This window comes from Homalodisca vitripennis, chromosome 1, assembly GCF_021130785.1.
Source record: "Homalodisca vitripennis isolate AUS2020 chromosome 1, UT_GWSS_2.1, whole genome shotgun sequence".
Classification (NCBI taxonomy): Eukaryota; Metazoa; Arthropoda; class Insecta; order Hemiptera; family Cicadellidae; genus Homalodisca; species Homalodisca vitripennis.
In genome coordinates this window covers 97,864,855-97,888,153 of record NC_060207.1, presented here as the reverse complement: position 1 = coordinate 97,888,153, position 23,299 = coordinate 97,864,855, and the positions used below count along the sequence as shown (strand labels likewise).

General features: G+C 31.9%; 1 protein-coding gene across 1 annotated transcript; it reads right to left on the bottom strand.

Annotated features, from left to right (window-relative positions):
* Window positions 1-11,555: 11,555 nt before the first annotated feature.
* On the bottom strand, window positions 11,556-19,078 carry LOC124367413 (extracellular matrix-binding protein ebh-like). Its single transcript, XM_046824215.1, has 2 exons — window positions 18,944-19,078; window positions 11,556-15,290 (listed from the first exon to the last, which is right to left on the bottom strand). The coding sequence occupies exons 1-2, from the start codon at window positions 18,992-18,994 to the stop codon at window positions 11,646-11,648; spliced, it is 3,696 nt and encodes a 1,231-aa protein (XP_046680171.1). The 5' UTR covers window positions 18,995-19,078; the 3' UTR covers window positions 11,556-11,645.
* Window positions 19,079-23,299: the final 4,221 nt, after the last annotated feature.

The following is a 23,299-nucleotide window of genomic DNA, read 5'->3' as shown; positions in this document are numbered from 1 at the left end:
GGAAGAATCAGAATGTGTTTGACCTTTCACATTTTAATTTTTACTGTACTCATTTCTTCTTTATCCATACATATTTTGTGCATTCTGTTAAAACTTTACTTGACCTAATTTAAAATTGATTTCTAAAGAAGCTTTTGTTTCTGTAATTCTTATGTATTCTTATTTTTTTGTTATGGAATTCTTATTTATATCGTGTATAAAAAATAAAATTTATTTATTGCAAAAAGATGGCTTTCAATATACAATTTTTTTGTAGTGTATAAAGCATATTTTTTTAGTATTAGGATAAACCTAGTAATAAAATATGTTTTCCTTTACTTTATTTATAAAAGTAGGTTTTTATGAATAGCGTTGATATACAATGTTTTACTGCTTTGTCTATGATGATTAAAATATATAAGACAAAAAAATTACAACTAATTGGTTGATATGCCCACAATGATAATCATAATAGCTGAACTTACATATTAATCAAAGGCTACATGGGCTTTTATGAACTTTATAACTGTACTGAAAATGTACTCAAGGGAAAAATATACACTGAAGTATCATAGTATTCTTTTCAAGTTTTTATTTCCACTATCAATACTTGGTACTTTACATTTGATTTTGGTGTTCAAGGACAGTAAGTGCCAGTTCCATACATTTTAAGGGGAGGATAAAGTTATCTCAAAATAAGTGGGGAGATTTTTAGAATGGGAGGAAACAATGAGGTAATTTTCATTTTATAGCTCTATTTATAATACAATCAAGTAAAAAAGGTAACCGATTAGCTGATAGGATTCTTGATCGATTCATGTATGATAGTATTTTATATCATGGGTTGGTAACTCTTCCATCTGTTGAAGTTGAATGAAGAATGCAATCTTATTAATACAATTTTGCCATTACAGTTTAGTATAGGTACATAGAACAGTTTTCTTCTTTTTCATTGCTTAATTGATATTGAGCCAAATAAAGATTGTGTTAACTGTTCTGTTAATCTCATTTAATCTCAGAAGAAATCGTAAATATTTTAATATAATTTTATATTGGAAGACTACATTTTGAAATGGAAGAATCAGAATGTGTTTGACCTTTCACATTTTAATTTTTACTGTACTCATTTCTTCTATTATCCATACATATTTTGTGCATTCTGTTAAAACTTTACTTGACCTAATTTAAAATTGATTTCTAAAGAAGCTTTTGTTTCTGTAATTCTTATGTATTCTTATTTTTTTGTTATGGAATTCTTATTTATATCGTGTATAAAAAATAAAATTTATTTATTGCAAAAAGATGGCTTTCAATATACAATTTTTTTGTAGTGTATAAAGCATATTTTTTTTAGTATTAGGATAAACCTAGTAATAAAATATGTTTTCCTTTACTTTATTTATAAAAGTAGGTTTTTATGAATAGCGTTGATATACAATGTTTTACTGCTTTGTCTATGATGATTAAAATATATAAGACAAAAAAATTACAACTAATTGGTTGATATGCCCACAATGATAATCATAATAGCTGAACTTACATATTAATCAAAGGCTACATGGGCTTTTATGAACTTTATAACTGTACTGAAAATGTACTCAAGGGAAAAATATACACTGAAGTATCATAGTATTCTTTTCAAGTTTTTATTTCCACTATCAATACTTGGTACTTTACATTTGATTTTGGTGTTCAAGGACAGTAAGTGCCAGTTCCATACATTTTAAGGGGAGGATAAAGTTATCTCAAAATAAGTGGGGAGATTTTTAGAATGGGAGGAAACAATGAGGTAAGTAATGCTCTTGATTATGGATCCTTCTAGATATATCACCCTTATGGGACGGGTGTGTACAGCCAGTGTACCCAGTTTTACTTAGTTTGGGTACTCACCACCAGAGTTGCAACCATCACTTCACACATCAGCCCCTCCCTCCGATAGCCCCTCCCTCCGATAGCCACTCCCTCCGATAGCCCCTCCCTCCTATAGCCCCTCCCCTACCCACAAAATTCCTGACCCTGTAAGGAAGGCCAGCAGATGTTCCGGGTTTGTCGATGGTAGTCGGAACTGCTCGGCTCTGTCTAACTGCTTTTCGCTACGACTCGTTGCCTGTTTCAGGTCTCTGAAACAATGTTCTAAGACACTCGTGCAAAATTCTTGTGAATTGAATAGCTCACCGAGTAGCTGAGCGACAATCTTGCAACTCTAAAGTGTAAGCCCAATAGCGCAATGGCACAATTATTACACAGTGGCCGCTGAAGTACATTAGTTTGAATTATTATGGATTTGGATAAACGTATTATAAACTATGTTTATTTGTAGGGAAAGAAACCTATCACTTAATGCAAATAAATAAATTTATATTACATATATTTTCAAATATTAGTAATTTGCAGACAGTACTCAATATGTTAACGCGTATATTTTATTATTTTATAACTACATTAAGGTATGAAAATCTTATGAAATTAGTTAAAATGTAAATTATTAATACATAAAGAAAACATAATTTAATGCAAATAAATACAAGTACAATAACTTAAACATTAAATTTGTTAATGTTATAGAGTTAGCAAATTAAAAGACAAATTTCTTAGAAGGAGCATCTCTCACTTCTTTTGGTTAATGTGCTCAATGGCCCATAATGCCTCTCACCCTCAATAAAACTCATTCTCTCTTCCAGTGCATGTATTCATAACTTAAAATGATTATTCTGGAAATCCCAATGTTTCTAAGTGCCAGGTGTGGGTAGACACTTCTTTGAAATGGGGTGGCTGCTTCTGTATTAATTTTACACATCCTCCTCTTTCTAGCAAAAGAGATTATAACGAGTGGCTATTATTTTAGGTTTTGTGTTTGTAGGACCAGTTCTAGTTCAAATTAAGTAGTTAACTCATTATTTCAGTTAACTAATTAACAGGAGTTTTTCCCCTCTCCCCTAAAAGTGGCAAAAGGGCATCCAATTTATAAGAAATAAAATCCAAATTCAGTAAGTAACTATCAGCCTGACTCTATTTTGCCTGTATTGAGCAAAATACTTGAAACACTTTTTGTCAAGAATGATAAATTTTTTGAACAAACACAACCAGCTTTCAGAAGTCCAATTTGGTTTCAGACTGAGAAAATCGACAATGTACGCTATAGTGAATTTTGTCAATATGGTTGTAGAGGGAATTGAAGGTCATAATAACACATTAAGTGTGTTTCTTGACCTTTCTAAAACATTTGACTGTGTTGATCACAAAACACTGCTTGAAAAATTAGAATACCACGGCATTAGAGGTGTGCCGCTTTTATGGATTAGTTTATTCCTAACCCATAGAAAACAGGTCGTCCAAATATCGAATCAAATTTCAAAACCTTCTGCCCTGAGCTATGGAGTCCCCCAGGGGTCAAGTACTGATTACGGCGTACTATGGCTTAATTTATCACTACCTTTCATATGGAATCGTATTGTGGGGAGCCTGTGTAAACAACCATTTTATGAGAGTTTTCAATTTTATAAAAAACAATTCGCATTATCACTAATTTGCATTTCAGAGAGTTATACAGGACAGCGTTTAAAAATGTGCAATTGTTGACTTTGCCATGTCTCTACATTTTGGAAACAATCTTATATTGTTTGTCTAAGTGTGCCTTAACCAGAAGATGAGACATACATGAATATGAGACAATAGGCAGGGATAAATACCGTTCGGGAATACCCAGAACGGTGGTTTATCAATATTTACCTTTACAGGTGTTCATTTTATAAACTGATTGCCAAACTCAATCAAAAATGCCTCAATGCCCAAGATTTTAAAAACTCGTATCAAACTCTGCCTGGCGTCAAACACTTTTTACAGTGTTTATGAGTTTCTGGCATTCAACTGGGAGAAAACGCAATGAGGAAACTGACTCCAGCGCCAGGAGTAGGTGTAATTGTCATGGAATGAATGGGGTGTAAATGTTTGAATGTGGCCTTGAGGTGGGAAGAATTAAAAAATGTAGAAATCAAAATTGATGTTTGCTATGCAATGTATATTATTAACTGCAATTAAACAATTTGATTTGAACTATATTTCCGACACCAAATTTGAGTTTCCTTTTTAACCCCGATAAATAATATATACAGGCCTATATACATATTTTTGTAGTGAGATTAAATTCAATACAACAAAGAAAAATTAGTGAACATGTTTATATTTCGAGTATCCTAAACCCATGAGCAATTAAATTTCCATAAGTTTTTAAATAGAGTAGTAGCAATTACGTGTGATTTCATATGCAATTTTCAAAGGTCTTGGAAAACTACTTCGGTCAAAAAACCGTTAACTTCCAACCATTTACATTCACTTTCAGGCTCAGGTATTTTCACTGATATTGTTGCCCCCAAGATGACGAAAATATGTTCAAACAGAAACCTACTTTGGTCAAAAAGCGTCACTTCCAGCCCTAATGATCTATTTCCGGTCTTAGATATCTCCAGTACCATAAGTTGAGTTTACTCAACAAAATATACTCTTACATGCATACGCAGTTCTAAGAAGCCTACTTCTGCCAAAAAAAAACTAAGATTGGGTCTTATAAGGTCTTAAAATCTGCTATCCACAGCTAAACAGTAACTGTGTTTTTGATATCGGCATTTCACAACTTAACAAATACTGCATACGTAATGTTTGCTAAAATGTTCTGTTCAAAGTATAGTGGGACTAAAATTTCCAATTTTATCATCTGAAGAAAAGGATGGTTCAGTAATAATTCGTGCTTTTAACATTATTCTATGGCTTGGAGACTAAATTGACACACATTTTTGAATTAAGTGAGATAAACATATTATAGTTTTGTTGAAATCCAATGTTGACTTAGAACAGTTGATTACATTTAGCAAGCTCTCTCAATGAATATTTCATAACTTTGGGGATCGTTGAGGCATAGCCCAGAGGGATTTTTAAAATAATAATTGGCCTAAATTCATACTAGGGACGCTAAAAATATCCATGTTAAGTTTCAGTGGAATCAGTTGAATAGTTTGCGTAAAAACAAAGCAACTTTCGAATTTGTATTATAATTATAATTTGTAAAGTATGTGTGTATTATATTATGAGTAAAAATAAAAATGTTTTAATTAGTAATTGAGATTTAGACTGCTTAAATTTAAAGTTAGCTAATGTCAATTTCAATATTCCTAAATTTATTAGATAGAGATATAAATTAGGTTCACCTACAGGATTTATGACATGTTGCTCATTGTTCATATTTTAATGTGTGATTTGAAATAAATAAAAATTCTGATCCCTGAAATGAGTGAAATTAGGTCCAGGGTTTGTTTCTAAAATAATGATAAATATTGTTTTTAAGTTGAAGGAATTTTTGAAATGATTTTGGTTATGTTGAATCATATGTGCAGATAATGGTCTCTCATGTTTGTTACGCCAACTTTAAACACATGCTCATAATCAAGACAGGTAGATGGCCGCAGGGACATCAATGCAGGGTTGCAGCCTCAGAAGGATTCATAATCAAGGGTTGCGGTGAGCAGCTATGGCAATTGTGCGCGTGGGTGTGTTAACATCGCTCCACCATTTACCAGTTCTAAACTGCGGGTGCTGCACTAGTTCTTCGACACTCTACTTCGTGCTGTTCGCCTGTCACTAATAGCGCGTGTTTCTAGCGTTAGCCACTAGATGGCACATCAGTCGAGGGATTTCAAGTGGGTACAACTTTTAGCATTGAAAAGTTTATCTTCTTGATGATCCATAATGAAAGGTAATGCAAATCAAAACATTAAATTTACATTAATTCAGTATTCATTTTTAATTATTTTTGGGTACTCGATTTTTATATTTATTTTAAACATTAGAACTATGCAAGACATTTACATTAGGTTATTTTACAACAAAAGTAGATGACTGAGATTCTTATCTATTTTACTAACAACATTTTCAGATTTAACACCAATACATCCTAATAATATTATAAATACGACAGTGCCTTTGTTTGTTTTCCTTTCACGCAAACTACTCAACTGACTGTACTGAAATTTTAGATGGACATTCGTATGGTCTCTGGGATGAATATAGGCCTCTTCTTATTTTGAAAATCTTTCCGGGCTATGCCCCACTGGTCGGTCTTTAAAGTTGCAAAAAATCCCATCTTGGTCTCTAAAGTTGTGTAATATTAATTGAATGAGCCTGTCAAATATAATCAACTGTTCTGTGTAAACATAGTTTATTATTTTCAATTTATTTACATTTATAGTAAGTAAGTATTAAAAAAGTAAACTTGGTCTCTAAAGTTGTGTAATATTAATTGAATGAGCCTGTCAAATATAATCAACTGTTCTGTGTAAACATAGTATTTATTATTTTCAATTTATTTACATTTATAGTAAGTAAAATGTCTTAAGAAAACCAATAATTTTTCAGTTTTAGATTTCAGCAATTAAGTAAGACAAGTACTAATCTACCTTATAAAATGTTCTAAAACATAAGAAGGTCAGAATTTGAATCCAAAGACAATGCTGATATAATTTTCCTGGGCTGGTCTTTTGAACTAATATACCAATTACAGCTCTAAATGTTCAAAACTTTTACTGTAAATTTAAAGACTGATATAAAACCCATCTTAGTTCTCTTTTGACAGTAGTAGACTTCTCTGATCTCTGATATATATATTTTCTTGATCGGGAAAAAAAAAACAAAATCAACCATGGAACACACCATACTAAGAACGAAGTAAATTATAACAATCATAATAATTATAAACTTTTTTATGAATTTTCTTGATCATGGCAACAAGGCAAACTCAAAATAGGCGTTGGAAATATAATTAACTCGAACTAGCAGTGGTCATAAACATACACTGAATTTCAGCAGATAACTGCTAGTAGTGCAAATACAAAAGATAATGTAGTCTAACTTTTATTATAAATTTAAAGACGGTTATGAAAACTATCTAAGTTGTCTTTTGACAAAAGTAGGCTTTTCAGAGATATATTTTCTTGGAGAGAGAGGCAAAATCATCTTTGAAACAAAAAAATTAAACATTGGCATCGGAAATATAATTAACTCGAACCAGAAGTGCTCATGCAGGTGCAAAACATACGAAATAGCATGCAGAGTCGTGGGTAACTCCTAGTCTGTTAATAAAAATAAGCTAGACTGCTTACTGTTTCTGGACCTACAGTGACTACTTACATAGTTTTTAAGGGGTGCAGGCAGGAAACTAATCTTTCTACTTTAGCTGTGGTTGCAGGCATTACACCTAATTGTCTCCTTGTCTAATTTCTTAACAAAGTTCAGTTTTAGTTATTTTGCACAAAAAACTCCAAATCACTTGGTTTCTTCTTAGGTACTGTTATTTATTAAGGCTGAAATTGCTATAATAAATTACAAAATGGCATTAAACTGGTACACATACCGTAGCGCCTTGTGCAATGATGCATGTACAAATCAGTCTGGGAGTTTCTAACCCCCTTGTATACACAGTAGCAGTAGTTGACACTGGATAAGGATGTCTAGTCCAATATAGTCTGCAAAGGAGGTGAAGACAGATGTAACAACACCAATGTGGTAAGTTGAATTCCTGTGTTAAAGGACCAAGTATAGATATTACTCATTGGAAATGTATATGGTTGAAGATGGTTATGCTCTGAAGTACAATGTGAAGACTAGGAGGTCATAACATAGATATGATGACACTAAGGTGGCAAGTTCAGTTCCTGTGTTAAGTGGCCAAGTATGATAAATCTAATTCTGAACCTGATCTGTATCTTAAGTACAATTTCAAGGTCAGTAGGTGATGTAGATGTGATGACACTAAGGTGGTAAGTTCAGTACCTGTGTTAAGTGGCCAAGTATGATAAATATAATTCTGAACCTGATCTGTATCTTAAGTACAATTTCAAGGTCAGTAGGTGATGTAGATGTGATGACACTAAGGTGTTGTCATACTGTTAAGTGGCCAGATATATGGTTGAAGATGGTCTGTCTCTGAAGAACAATTTTCAGGCCAGTATGTGATAACAAACATGTGATGACCCTAAGGTGATAAGTTGAGATCTGCTTTTAAGTGACCATGTATGATATAACTCATTGGTTGAAGTTGGTCAGTCCATAAAATACAATGTCAAGTCCAGGAGTTGATGATCCCTTCAGTGACTATCCAGCTGTGCTAATAAGAGGTTAGTTTTGCTCCTTTTTGTTTTACAATGTGTGACACAATTGAAAATCCTGTGAGTTGTGAAGTGTGGTCGGCAATACGGTTTTTATTCCCTAAGCATAATAAATCAAGTGAGATTTATTGCCAACTCTGTGAAGTTTGTGGGAACGATGTGATTACTGAAGGTAATATACGAGGGAAAAGTAACAAGTTGTAGCACTAAGTGCTTGTTCATTTATTTATACTATAAGCTATGCAAGTATACCAAATTTGTGCGGTACAACCACTAGTTCTTCTGGGAGTTACAATTAGATATATTGTTAGCGAACTTGAATAACATAAATTACAATTTCTAGAAAAGTATGCCATTACGAAGCAATCTCTGTATGTAACAATTGATAGATGTAGGTTGGTAGGTGATTTGAAAGGGCCAAAGATTCACGATCACACTACCAAGCTGATGCCGATGTTATGAAAAATTTGTGTTGAATGAAAATAGCCAACAATCTAACCAGCTTGTGTTGTTCGTTTACTCTGACAGTAGCCAAACGCAATTTTTTCACTATAATAACTTTAAATTGGAACAGGTTGTTCGGTTATTTAAGTTTCATTTGTTACTAAAATGTTTGTGAATAATGTTAATGCAACATGGTAAAGTTGTTACGTTGCATGGTCCATTGAACCGTTCTACCGTTCGATGGACATTCAATTATAAATGAATGTCTTTTGTAATTTAGAGCTCGTAACATAAATCACATTTTAATCTTTAGTGTGTATTTTAATTTTTGTTCTTTATGCAAATATTTTAGTTGGCTCAAAATTAAGCAAATGTTTAGCTCAGAAGCATAACTGAAGGGCTTAATAATAGGAATTTAATGTTTGGTGGCAAGTTTAGTCATAAGTTGAAAATCGGGTTTTGAATGGGGTGTCACAAGCCAAAACTGCTCCGGGACACAAAAAGACTCTGGGCGATCATGTCTTAACCTTATTATTGAAGCGCTTATTTTGCATTTTTCAATTGTAGGGGTAAACTCTAGGAGAATGGTTCAGGAATTCAAAGAATACTGATTCGAAAAAATCTGTAAGAATTTTAACTAACTCTGATCAGAAAGCAAGTTGTAAGCCATTTTCCACTAGAAGTCTATATCACCTGTTATTAACGTATACATTTATTTTGTGTTGTTATTATGAAGACTAATTTAAGTGATTATGTATTAAGAGGAAGTCTGCACTCTCAAAACATGAGAACCATTTAAGAAAAAAAAAAGATTTTGTTAGGCTCAGTAAAACATAGTCAAATAAAGTTACACTTTTTAATAGATGTTACCATATAGTAGACACTGTTGATACAAATAGAAAACATTAGTGGGATTGGTTACTTACACATTCCTTTTATTATATACATGAATTTCTGTCTTTAGTGATACTGATTGTATATTCTAATTTTGGTCTTTCTGATGTTTTAAAAAAATATTTATTAGTAGAAATTTTATTGCATTGTTGATATATCTTTTCTTGTTATTGTTGTTACATTTTTAAAAAATTATTAAAAAGGTCACGGTCAGTGTTCATCTTGAACCTATTGCCCGTGTACTATTGTACAAGTTGTAAACTTCTCAAAAAATGTGTGTGGCCTTTGTCTAGAAACTTTATAATTTATAAAAAACATGTAAATACAAACTTTGTTGTAGATTACTTGAGTAATCTTAATTTGTTAAGTTTTACTCTACAATGCATAATAACTAAGTCTATTCTATAACAATTCCTTTTCTAAATTTGGAATGACTACCATAACAGTTCAAAAGGTTTTGATTGATACTATAAGAGATATAAACAAAGTAATAAGAATAAAAATAGCTTGAAAATTGTATAATCTGTGTTATCTTTGATGTATGCTGTAGAATAACTTATATAAGAATTTTACATAAATGTGATTGCTGCCATATTGAAATATGTTATTGTTTAAGACTGGCTGGCAAACTCATCCAAACAATATTTAAGTCTTATCTATGTATAAAGTTTAGTTTATATCAAGGTTATAAAATCCTACAACTATTGCTTTTACACCCATTTCTACAATGTTATTCAGAAATGTATGTATGTTTTGTATATTTCTTAAAACTTTGTACACCTGTTACCTTAATTTTTGAGATATCTTCAGCCTACAGTGCTCTATGCCTTTGTGAACGTACAGACACAGAACTCTGACTCATGAAGCTCCTGCTATGAGGAGGTTTGTAATATTTTGGAAATTTTTGTTTATGTGAGCCCCTGATATCTAAAACCTCCTGACATCTAAAAAACTAAAAGTTCAAGGACACTTTGGAGCTTGGACTATTGGCTCTTTCTCGCCTGGAGGAGCTTTTAATCTCCTGACCTTTGTGGACTCCCTACCTCTGTGAGTAACTGATGTAATCTGCTATTGGCAAAAAAAGGCAAAATCAGTTAGAATTTGTCTGGGCGGTTTCAGACACTGGGAATGATATCCCTGCCATGTCTTAGAAAGCTTTCTGTCTTTTTTCTACATACTGTAAAAGCGTTTAGTGTCTAGGAGCTCTTAATCTCTGGGAGCTCCTGGCTTTTAGAAGGTCCTAACCCTTGAGAGCACTCAGCCTGTAGTAGTTGGTTGAACTTACTCTTGACAATTACTAGTTGAATTTTCATGAAAGTTTTGGTTTTCGGATCCATATATCATTAGAGCGGCCATGATTGTTGAGCAAAAAATGGTTTTGGCTCTGGGGATCTGCATCCTTGACTAAAAAATCATAAGGTATGTTTGGTTATCCACTGAATGTCCATTCGTCCTCAGTAATTGTGTAGAAAATGATTTTTACATAGAAGTTCATCCTTTCAGTCATATAGGCCTGAGTAAGAAATTTTATATACATATATACATATAAATTTTCACAGTTTTTTATTGGAAAAGAAGCAATTTCCTAAAGGTGCTTTAAGCTCCTTAGTGGAAGTGAAGATAAATAGACATGGCAATATAAATATTTAGTCAACATGTATAACAAGTTGAAGTGCAACTATGACTATAATATTGATTATGGAGAATCATCTGACACTAAGTAATATTACAAGATAATACTTGCATTGTCATCAACAATACTTGTACAACATTATATGACTTCAAGCAAGGTTCAGGATGATAGAATTGTTAAGAAAAAAATCAAAATAACAGATTTAGCAGCAGTTGCTAAGATTGATAAATTCATGTAGATATTTTTCCTAGAAGTTTTGTAAAATTTTGTAATTAATATCTGTAACTAAACACAATTTAATTGTAAAAAAGAATATTTTTATGAATTACCAATTATTCATATGAATTCCTTGAGAAAGTAAATGCATTGTATATGCTAACGGATATTGTAAAATATATTTAAATTGAACTATTTCTTATTTGATTAATGAAGGGAAGGTATAAATCGTTGCGTTTTAAAACATCACTTTAATAATGCAAGTCATTACACAAGCCAGTGATAAAACATTTTTCAGAGCATATTCATACTGTGAATATTGGATACTAATACGAGTCATCTCTGAATGGTCTTGGGATTATTCTACGACGTTTAAAGACAACCTTACGTACTGGAATAATTTCTGTTCGTACTAGGGGTGAATTTTTAGGAGCATATTTAATTTTCTTCAATCTCTGTGATTGAACTTGTTCAGATTCATTTTCTTCTTTTTTAATTTTACGGGTTTGTTGAAGATAAGATGAACCTGATTTAAATTTTTGAGATACTGGTTTAATAGATTGATTAAGTTGATCTCTTGCTCTTGATTGTTTAACTGGAACGTTCAGTTGATTAAACAAGCCTGTTAAGTCTGATCTTAGTTTATCAGTTGCAGATTGTGTAGCTGTTTGTTGTTGTGCTTTGTTTAATGCTGACAAAAATCCAGTCTTTGAGGTTTTTGAGCCAGTTTCTGAACTTTGTGAGGCTGATTGTTTTATCGGTTCCTGGATTTTTGTAATAACTGACAATGCAGCATTTCTTGATTTTTCAGCAATTATATCTGATTCCTTTTTCTTTTCTTGAATGGTGATACCTGTTGATAAGCCTATATTTGGCTTATTAACACCTGACCCAGTAACCTCTTGAACTGTTTGTTTGATTGGCTCTTGTACTTTATTCACTTCAGCTAATAACCCTGATTTTGACTTTTCATTTGTAATATCTGACATTTTTGAATCACTTTTTTGTTGTTTTTGAACTTTATCAACAAGTTTTGACAAACCAGAATTGGATTTTTCAGAGGTAGAGCCCACAGATTGTGCAACTGTTTGTTTAATTGGTTCCTGGACAGCTGCAATCAAGCCTGATTTTGATTTCTCTGTGGCAGACCCAACTAGTTGTTTTAATGGATCTTGAACTTTGCTAACTATTGCAAAGACACCTGAATTCGATTTCTCATTTGTAGCGGCTACAATCTGAGAACCAGTTTGTTTTTGTTCCTCTTGATTCTTATTTATAACAGATGCTAGACCTATTTTTGGTTTTTCAGTAGCGGTATCAACAATTTGTTTGACAGGCTCTTGGATTTTGTTAGCAATGGTCAATAGTCCTAATTTAGAATTTTTATTAGTAATTTCTGTAGCTTGTTTTTGTTGTTCTTGAACTTTACTAACAACCGATGGAAAATTAGGTTTCCCTGGTTCTGAAACAGATCCAATGGATTGTTTGATTGGTTCTTGGACTTTGTTAATTACTGCCATAAAACCTGATTTAGAAATTCCAGTTGTAGTTGTAAACGGGTTAGAGACATCCTGTTTTTTATTTACTTCCTCTGAGGAAGTTTGCTTGGGTTTTTCAGTTCCTATGTCTTCATTTTGTGAAATTTTCTGTGTTATTGGATTTTGAACTGAGTTAAGTCCAGGAATTTCAATTTTATCAGTTGTTGGATTAATTGCAGATTGGTAGGATTTTGATAGTTTCTGAGTGGTTTGTTGTAAAGTGTTTTTAATTTTCCCAAATAAATTTAATGTATTTATTTTTATTTTGTCAGTAGCAGGTTTCACATATTGAGAAACTTTGTTGTGCACATTATTAATTGATTCTTTTGCTTTATCTTTTATACTTCCAAAATCTTGATCAGGTGTTGAGTTGAATGTTGATTGATAGGCTTTTGATAGTTTTTGAGTGGTTTGGTCTACTGAATTTTTAATGTTATCAAGTAAATTCTTTGTACCTTCTTTTAATTTGTCAGTAGCAGGTTTCACATTTTGAGAAAGTTTGTTGTGCACATTTTTAATTGATTCTTTGGCTTTATTTGTCATTTTGCCAAGATCTTGACCAGGCGTTGAGTTAAATGTTGATTGATAGGATTTTGCTAGTGTTTGAGTAGTTTGATCTACTGAATCTTTAATGTTAACGAGTATATTTATTGTACCTTCTTTTAATTTGTCAGTAGCAGGTTTCATATATTGAGAAACTTTGTTATTTACTTTATTAATTGATTCTTTTGCTTTATCTTTTATAATTCCAAAATCTTGATCAGGTGTTGAGTTGAATGTTGATTGATAGGCTTTTGATAATTGTTGAGTGGTTTGGTCTACTGAATTTTTAATGTTACCAAGTAAATTCTTTGTACCTTCCTTTAATTTTTCAGTAGCAGGTTTCACATTTTGAGACAGTTTGTTGTGTACATTTTTAATTGATTCTTTGGCTTTATCTTTCATTTTTCCAAGATCTTGACCAGGTGTTGAGTTAAATGTTGATTGATAGGATTTTGCTAATTTTTGAGTAGTTTGATCTACCGAATTTTTAATGTTACCAAGTATATTTCTTGTACCTACTTTTAATTTGTCAGTAGCAGGTTTCATATATTGATAAACTTTGTTGTGGACTGTTTTAATTGATTCTTTGGTTTTATCTTTCACTTTTACAAGATCTTGACCAACCGGTGAGTTAATTGTTGCTTGATATGATTTTGCTAGTTTTTGAGTAGTTTGATCTACTGAATTTTTAATGTTATTAAGTAAATTCTTTGTACCTTCTTTCAATTTGTCAGTAGCAGGTTTTACGTCTTGAGAAAGTTTGTTGTGTGCATTTTTAATTGATTCTTTGGCTTTATCCACAATTTTTCCAAGATCTTGACCAACTGGTGAGTTAATTGTTGCTTGATATGATTTTGCTAGTTTTTGAGTAGTTTGATCTACTGAATTTTTAATGTTATCAAGTAAATTCTTTGTACCTTCTTTCAATTTGTCAGTAGCAGGTTTTACGTTTTGAGAAAGTTTGTTGTGTGCATTTTTAATCGATTCTTTGGCTTTATCCGCAATTTTTCCAAGATCTTGACCAACCGGTGAGTTAATTGTTGCTTGATATGATTTTGCTAGTTTTTGAGTAGTTTGATCTACTGAATTTTTAATGTTATTAAGTAAATTCTTTGTACCTTCTTTCAATTTGTCAGTAGCAGGTTTTACGTTTTGAGAAAGTTTGTTGTGTGCATTTTTAATTGATTCTTTGGCTTTATCCGCAATTTTTCCAAGATCTTGACCAACCGGTGAGTTAATTGTTGCTTGATATGATTTTGCTAATTTTTGAGTTGTTTGACCTACTGAAGTTTTAATGTTACCAAGTATATTTCTTGTACCTTCTTTTAATTTATCAGTAGCAGGTTTCACGTATTGTGAAACTTTGTTATGGACATTTGTAATGGATTCTTTTGCCTTATCTTTCATATTCCCAATATCCATTTTTTGTGTGTACATCTGTGCTGCTGTGAGTGTATTTGCTATTTGTGGCTTAGTCTGAGTTTGAATTAGGTCTATCAGAGAAGTCACATCTGACTTGAGTTTTTCAACTTTCCCTTGAGGCTTTTTCTGTTTGCCTGATTCATCTTTCAATCCTTGCTTTGCTCTTATAACATCCAGTATTTCATTGTCAGTGATGACAATTTTTTGGGGTACATACCAGACCCAGACTGTGCAGTAAGCCACTCCCACATCTATTTCACAGTCATTGAGACTAAGTTCTCCGGATTTCACAAGAGATTTGACAAGTGTGTCAAGTTCCAACACACAGCTGGTGTAGTTGGTACTGGCCTCCTCCCCAGAAGATGGTTCTAGAGAGAGACATGTCGAGTACTTGTTCACTGCAAGTTTGGCTGTGGGACTGCCGCTATTGTTGACGATGAACTGACCCCCGTATAACAACGAAGCAAGCTGTAACGTAAAGAACAATAATCATGACAAACATTAGAGTAGTGCACTTAATTTTGTATAGATATCAAAATGATAAAGTGTTTCTTAAAGTTCTAATATTGTTAAAGACGAATTAGAGAGTATACAAATTTTAACAACTGCATGTTCAAGTTCATTAAAGGCTCATTTTTCCTGTCCAATTTAAACATTATGCTACTCATTGTAGAAAACAAATAAGCCAAAAAACAAAAGAACAAATTACTGTTAATAATTAGTTTTTAAAATATTTTACTAAACCAATTGGCATCAGTTGATTCCTTGTTTGGCACAGTATATGTCCAGTATTTGTAACGTTTGTAAATTTCTTTAAATTTTACAATTTATAATAATAGCAATAACATTTTTTTGTCCTAACAATTATCCAAATCAATGGAGTAGGTTACTGCACAATATATAGGGATTTTCGTCTTTAATAAAATGCCTGTATATTCCTTGACATCATATTGCTAAAACAATAAATAAAAAATTATAAATAATGGTCAGTTAATAAATACCATAATTTATTCAAAGTTTCTTAATTTGAGGGGAGTTGCAAAAACGGAAATTTATATGTACACAGGGTGACGACGCATATGTCAGTTTCCCCAGAAGAGAAATTTAAAGGCATCATAGGTTAATTGAACAAAAGACTTTTAGGAAAGAATAGAAATTCATTATATGAAATTACTTACATATTACCATACTATGTTATTAGTAATTATTCGAATTGTCCATCTTGATTTTGTATACATTTCATACAACGACTGAGAACAGAATCAAATATTATTTAGCAATAAAGGTTTATAGTTATTAACAAGTTCAAATGCATTTCTAATTAGGTTTCTGAGTTCGTCAAGGTTTTGCGGTTTTCAAGCATACACAGTCTCCTTTATAATACCCACAGTGAAAAATCACATGGGATCAGGTCTGGTGAGCGTGCAGGCCAATCAATTGTACCATGGTGACCAATCCATTCATTAAATGTGTTATTTAAAAAATCTCAAACTTGGATACCAAAATGTTCTGGGCACCATCTTGTTGCCAGATGAGCGAATGAATATTGAAAACAGGATTGTGTCTGAGCTCGGAAACTACTACTTCTTGCAGCAACCGTAAGTAACTTTCTGAGTTAACATTTCCTTGAAGAAAATAAGGACCAATCAATGCAGTACTTGAAATACCTCCCCATTCTATAACACCAGGCACATTGCGTTCTGCTTGGATTACGTTATTTAGTACGAAACATGTTTCATTACACCACAAAATTGATCACAAGAAATTTGGATCAGCCTCTGAGTGCAAAACTATTGCTTCACAGAATTCAAATCGCCTATCGGAATCATCCTTGTGAAGCGCTTGGAGTAAAGACGGACAGTATGGCTTAGATTATAATTTTTTTAACATTCTTTGCACGCTTCTTGATATTACTAGTGCAACAGATGCCTTACGAGTCAATTTACCAGGACTGGCTACAAAAGCTTGAGCAGCTGTCTGCAGGTTTTCTTCGTTGCAAATTGATTGTGGACGACCACACTTTGGGTTATTTAAAACACTTCCTGTGTTTTCAAATTTGTTATTTAACTTCCGCATATACTGTCGAGTGGGTATCGCGATATCTAGATATTTACCACTAAATTCTTCAATTATTACAGCAGTATTTTTATTTTGTTTCCACCACAACTGAAAGATGTAAATTCGTTGGGTTTTAAACATTTTAAAAACACACAAACAAATAACAGAAGCAAAGAGCGTCACTTTACCCTAGCCATTGGAACAGACAGCAATGAACTTACTATGTGTTGTTGCCAATTTAATATTGTTACCAACCTATTGAAACAAAATATCCCAATTTATGGGGAAACTGACATATTCGCCACCCTGTATATATATATATATATATATATATATATATATATATATATATATTTACATTAAATTGTATAAATGGCAATAGCCTTATTTAATTTTCAATAAACATTGAATCACAAAAAGTACTTGCTCCGCCGGGAGTCGAACCCGGATCTCTCACTTGCCGGGTGAATGTGCTACCATTACATCACAGAGCGCTTACTTTTTCCGATTCAATTATTTTGTATTTGGCCGTATCTATCACATATGCGTTTAAATAAGCAAACTAACATATGATCGGAAGACTACATTGTCTTTTATATGTGCTTGCTAGTAGTTTTGCACGCAATTTAGTAGGCGTTGTACATGTATGACCATTGCTGGTTAGAGTGAACTAGATTTCTGGTGCCAATGTTGAGTTTGCTTTTGTCATGCCAATGTTGATCAATAATTTATGTCAAAAAGTGCATATTTATGGCCATTGGAATTTACTACGGCCTTAGTTTTTTTTTGTTTCATAGATGATTTTGTTTCCCAATCAAGAAAATATATATTATAGATCAAAGAAATTTACTTCTATCAAAAGACAGCCAAGATAGGTTTTATAACAGTCTTTACATTATAGTCAAAGTTATATGGTAACTTTGTTTTTTATATTTCATGATACTTGCTAAAAATCAACAGTAAAAATTACACTAACAATGAAACTATTTATGTGTTTGTTTCTTTATAAACTCAAATCAAATCAAATCAAAAATTCTTTATTAACATATACATTGAGTACAGTTTTAGCATCAAAAAAATCATACATTTAATTAATTAAACATTATACAATCAAAAGGTTACAAAAAGATACAGAGTCAACTGAAAAATATCTTTGATATTGTAGAACATTTGAATTCGGACATAGTTCAAAAGAACAGTCCAGCTAACTTCCATCTAGCATAGTTCTGGAGATCAAAGTGGAGTTTTTTGATACATTAAACACCAATTGGGGCGTAGTCCGTAGGGATTTCCATTATTTCATCAAAACGTAGACTGTGTGTTATGTCTGATTTAATATAAAACACTACTGCTCAAACAGATCAAATGTAAAAAATGCAAATATTTTAAAACAGCTTTGTAGGAAGCAATTATTAATTTTTAAATTTACCATTGGAAGTCCAAAGTCGTTGTGAGATATGGTCAAATATAATAGCAATAACAATTACGGCTTCTTGCAGTCCTGGGCGAGAGTGGGTTGCACATGATTGTTTGCAATCACCACCCTCAGCATTCTGTCGATTTGTACAATGAAACTGAAGCTAAAAATTAAGTCCATAACATGACCAATGATGAATATTTTGAAACGCCCAGTCAAAATAGTTATGATGGTAATTTGATGAATAATATAATATTATGTTTTATAATGTTTTGTAAATATTTTATTATGAATATGAAAAATAAAATTTAAAGTTTTGCCGTCCTGTTTGAACACATAATAACATGTGCCTAAATACAGGCTTGTATACAACTTAGTTTTGGTATCTTCTATTATGTTATAAGGAAAAATTGAAAAAAAACTAAAAAAGTGTAATGTGATTAAAGCCATTGAGATCCAAACCATGACTTTCCAGAACTACCAGTGGCATTTTCAAAATTCTCTGGCAATGTGGATATGACAATATATGTTTTCTAGCATGTACAGGTAAAATCGATGTGCTGTATTGTGGCACTTTTTTTATAAAACAAAAGAATATTCTTAATTTTAAAAAATAATTACAATTGTATATGTTATTAAAACTTACCATAAGCAACCCACTAGCGAATGTTCCCCCCACAACTACTTGAGGTAACATTTTAGGTTCCTCCTCAGTTGCGTATCAATGAAGAGAGATGAGACTTGAATAAGGACAGCTGAAGTTCGTACATCCTATTTGACATATCGGTCATAATTTTGTAGTAATCAAACAAAAAACAGTTGTTACATTGCAATTATAAGCTATTTTCTTGTCACTATGATTGGTGGTGTGGGTTCGGTGGCATATGTGAAATGTTCAGATGTTACGTTTAATTTAAAGTTGTCTTTGGAGTAATGACAAGCATATGGACAATATTAACTGAATTGAAATTAGCAGAAAAATAATAAATATAAGCATATTAAGTGGAACATGCTTTAATAATGTCTTAATGGCTTAATCAGTAAAGTAGAGAATGCACACCAAAACAGGATCTGGTCCTTTTTACACTGGCAGCAACATAATAAATTAGGAACTTGAGGAAAAATATTGACAAGGAAACAAAGGAAAGGGCACTCTTTTATTATCCACATTTGGGAATGGGTGGATGCGCTATTGGATCCAAAGACAATCCAAAATGAATTGCATTCTCTGACCTTCCAAGACATGGTAATTTGTTGACGCTATACAGTCAGATGTCTTATTCTTGTTGAGAGGCACCTGAGTAAGTATGGTAAAGGATTTCAAAGGAAAAGAGTCTATTCAAAAAAACTCAACTCTAACTCTATGTTTTTATTGCACCAGCTCATATGAATGATGCATATAGTTAAAATAAACTGATAAAACGGAATATCAAAGGACCCAACAGAATGTAATGAGTGTTATCAACCATTTCAAAAAAAGCTTCATAATATATGTTACTGTATCACATGATAGTGTCATATCATTGTACTAAATATAAACAAATATGTTTATTGTGTAATTTTCTTTTAGCTATCATGGTTGCCCATAAGACCAATGTAAATCTTATAGCATTGTTTTCTTTTAATTTTCACCTAAAAATCAATAGAATTCTATGGAATAAGATAAACCTAATTACCAAGTTTCAAGCTTCTAAGGCCTTTCTATCAAGTGTTTTGCTTACATAGATAGACAATCAGATAAACAAAGTCTCAGTTTTAAAAATGCATTGAAGAATTCTTCTTAATAATATCTCATTTTACAGGTCTTTATAAAATGGATTAATGATGGAAAAACATTAATGGTCTCCAATGAATTGACATTCAAAGTATTTTGATGCAGGATAACAATAAACTATGTACTAAATTTTGTGCAAACAATTCACTTAGTAATTGACTTAAATGTAAATTTAAATCAGTAAGAGATTGTTTCAGGAAGCTGTATTAGGATAACAATAAACTATGTACTAAATTTTGTGCAAACAATTCACTTAGTAATTGACTTAAGTGTAAATTTAAATCAGTAAGAGATTGTTTCAGGAAGCTGTATTTTAAAACTCGAGGTGTAGGGGTTTACACTTCTATATTAAATAAAACAAACTTTTTAATGTACCCTTTTTGTGGCTCAATATTTTTAGCTCTCATAACTCTAATACATTTTTAAATCAGATTTTTGTGAATATATGCAAACAGTTAGTGATGTACTGTAATATCCAGCATTCAAAATAGCATATTATAGTACACTTCTTTGGTTACAAATTGTTTTTATATAATCATTCTCATCACATTTTACACTAGATTCTAATCAGCCATTATTCCACTGGAAAGGTATTGTTTTGATTTTCCTCTGTTGGCATAAAAATATCCTGATGTAATGATCAAATATAGAAATAAATTGTATCCAAAGTTTAACTTTTACTTTTTGATTAAAAAGTTCCATTCTTAACAATGTACTACAGACTACAATAACAGATAATATATCCACGCATAGGGGCCACATTAAAATTTTAATACTAGTTCAATATAAAACAAACTATCAGAATAAAATATTTGGAATGAATGGAGAACGTAAACTGAGAAACACCCTTGGTTGATACAATTATATACAAATTTATTTTATAGTAAGCAAGATGGTATTCAAGGACATGCACAATTTTATTTAAGGTAGTAGAACATATTACCTAATTATACAAGTACATTTGTGAAAACCTTTAATATTTTAAGAACATAATTAATAGTTTATTTGAAAATTAATTGGTTAGAATCCCCTCTGTACAATACTTACGTGAAAATATTACCTTAACCATGAAGAATAGATATGAAAGTTATCCTTCATATCATAAAAATGTGTAATAAATTATAATATATTATAGTGAACGATTTAATCAATTAGGAGTGCCTGAAAAAAGTTATGCAATATTTCAGAGCTTCTGTGTACTGCGGGTGAGTTAAAATAAATATGAAGGCAGCTACAATAATCTTTGGTGGATGTAGGTGGTTTACCAATCGTAAAAATAAAAAAAAGGTTTTGACTTAGAACACGCATCGAAGATAATAGATCATGTTTTTATAAAAATAGATTTATGATTTAAGTAACGAAACAATATTGTAAAAGTTATCAAATTTTCATGAAAGCAACTAACGGCAATACATAGAGGTTACATTCTGTCTTATCTCTTTACAAATGATTCACAACGGATCTATATGAAATTGTAATTCTGCTGATCGAATTAGCGTGGAGTTTGCTCTGCGGAACTACGAACTCTGTGACGGTTGGAGGGGGGGGGAGGCTAGTTGTGCGAATCGCCGATCCAATTGTGAGTATTACCACAATCCAGTTAGTAGAACGGCCTAACCCTGAGTCACAGTCTGCGTGCGGTCGGCATGTTTTTGTGTAATTTATATATGAAGATGGCGCAAGCCATTTCAGTAAATTATTTTGTTATGTTAAATTAAGATAACTTCACTGAACACAGAAAAAAGTAGAACAAAAATCTGTTTAAATTGTAGGGATTTTCGAAGTAGGAATATGAATGTTGACCAGGGACCCTAAGAATGTCCATGTACAATTTCAGTGTGTAATAGTTTTTATATGATTTAGTAACATACATACAAACAGAGATACCATTAGAGTGCTACTTAATAGTGGCTATAGATAAAATGTATTCATCAAAAGGTCATTGTATTCCTATTCTTTATTTTAGTAAAATATAGACTACAAGTAATGAAAATGATTCAAGCAAGTAAACATTATTTTGTGTCTTGGAATAAATAATCAGTAAAATGCATTAAAAACATTCGTTTGTGACAAACTTTATATTTTAATCTTTTCAAATAGACAGATCAAAATTTGAAATAAATGCTATGGAATAATGAAACAATAGCCTACCTACACATCCATAAATTAATTTAAAAGTAACCCGTGTTTAATGTTATTCGTAGTTGTTATGTCAATGTTTTTAATGACATACTTTAATCATTAAATCATCAATTTAATGCGAATTCCTTTTCAATGAACTTCGTATTTACTAGCAGTTCAGTCAAATGGTAGATTTCCGTAACATAAGTATAGAAGCATACGTATGGTTTTTGAGATGCTGTATCTACACAGCTGTCTTGTATAAGGTCGGCTTCATAAGGAAAATTGCAATAAACTTTAACATTGTCGAAATTGTGACGGGTTTCCAATTTTAAAGTTACTGCGGTAAAAAAGTGTCTTCCGAATATCTAAATTCACTTCCTGCCTAATTTATTTACTGTTTCACAGTTGAATATGCGTTGTTGCCCCGGCCAAGAAAATATATACACATGTAGGTCTCAGAAACCAACTTAGAATAAAAAGCGTCTAATTCAGCTGTAAAATATTTCTGGTGCTACTAGGTATTGCTTTAGTTTGTTTACCTCGATTAAGAAAATATATGTGTAAGTAAACTTAAAAAGACTACTTTGGTCGAAAACCATCGGCTTTGATTGCTTGTGTTCTGTTGAAGATATAAGTGGAAAATCCTTTAAACTAAGATAACATTCAAAATAATAGTTGATAATAACTTTTGCGTGATAGGAGTCTTGTTTTTCGGACTGTAGTTTGGGAGAGAATGGCTCGCTGAGGAGTTTGTGACCACCTCCCTGTTACTCATTAAAACACACTAAAATCCCATACACAATCTCAAGGGAGCCAACCAGTTTCGGGTACCCTTATGTGCAAATAAACATTTACAGCTTTGTCCATTGAGGGGGGCTTTATAACGAGAGTTTAAATAGAATTTCCAATGCATTAGATGGTTCAAATTCGTCACTTGTGAAATCAGTAGAAAAAATTAGATAGTAATTTTGTCTTTACAATTTGCATTACACAAATGATTAAGCACTGTTGTATTTAATATTTTCTAAAATATAACTGTAAAATGTGTAAACCAATGTTTCTGCTTCTTTGGGGAACTTCAGATGAGAATGTCAACGTCTGCTA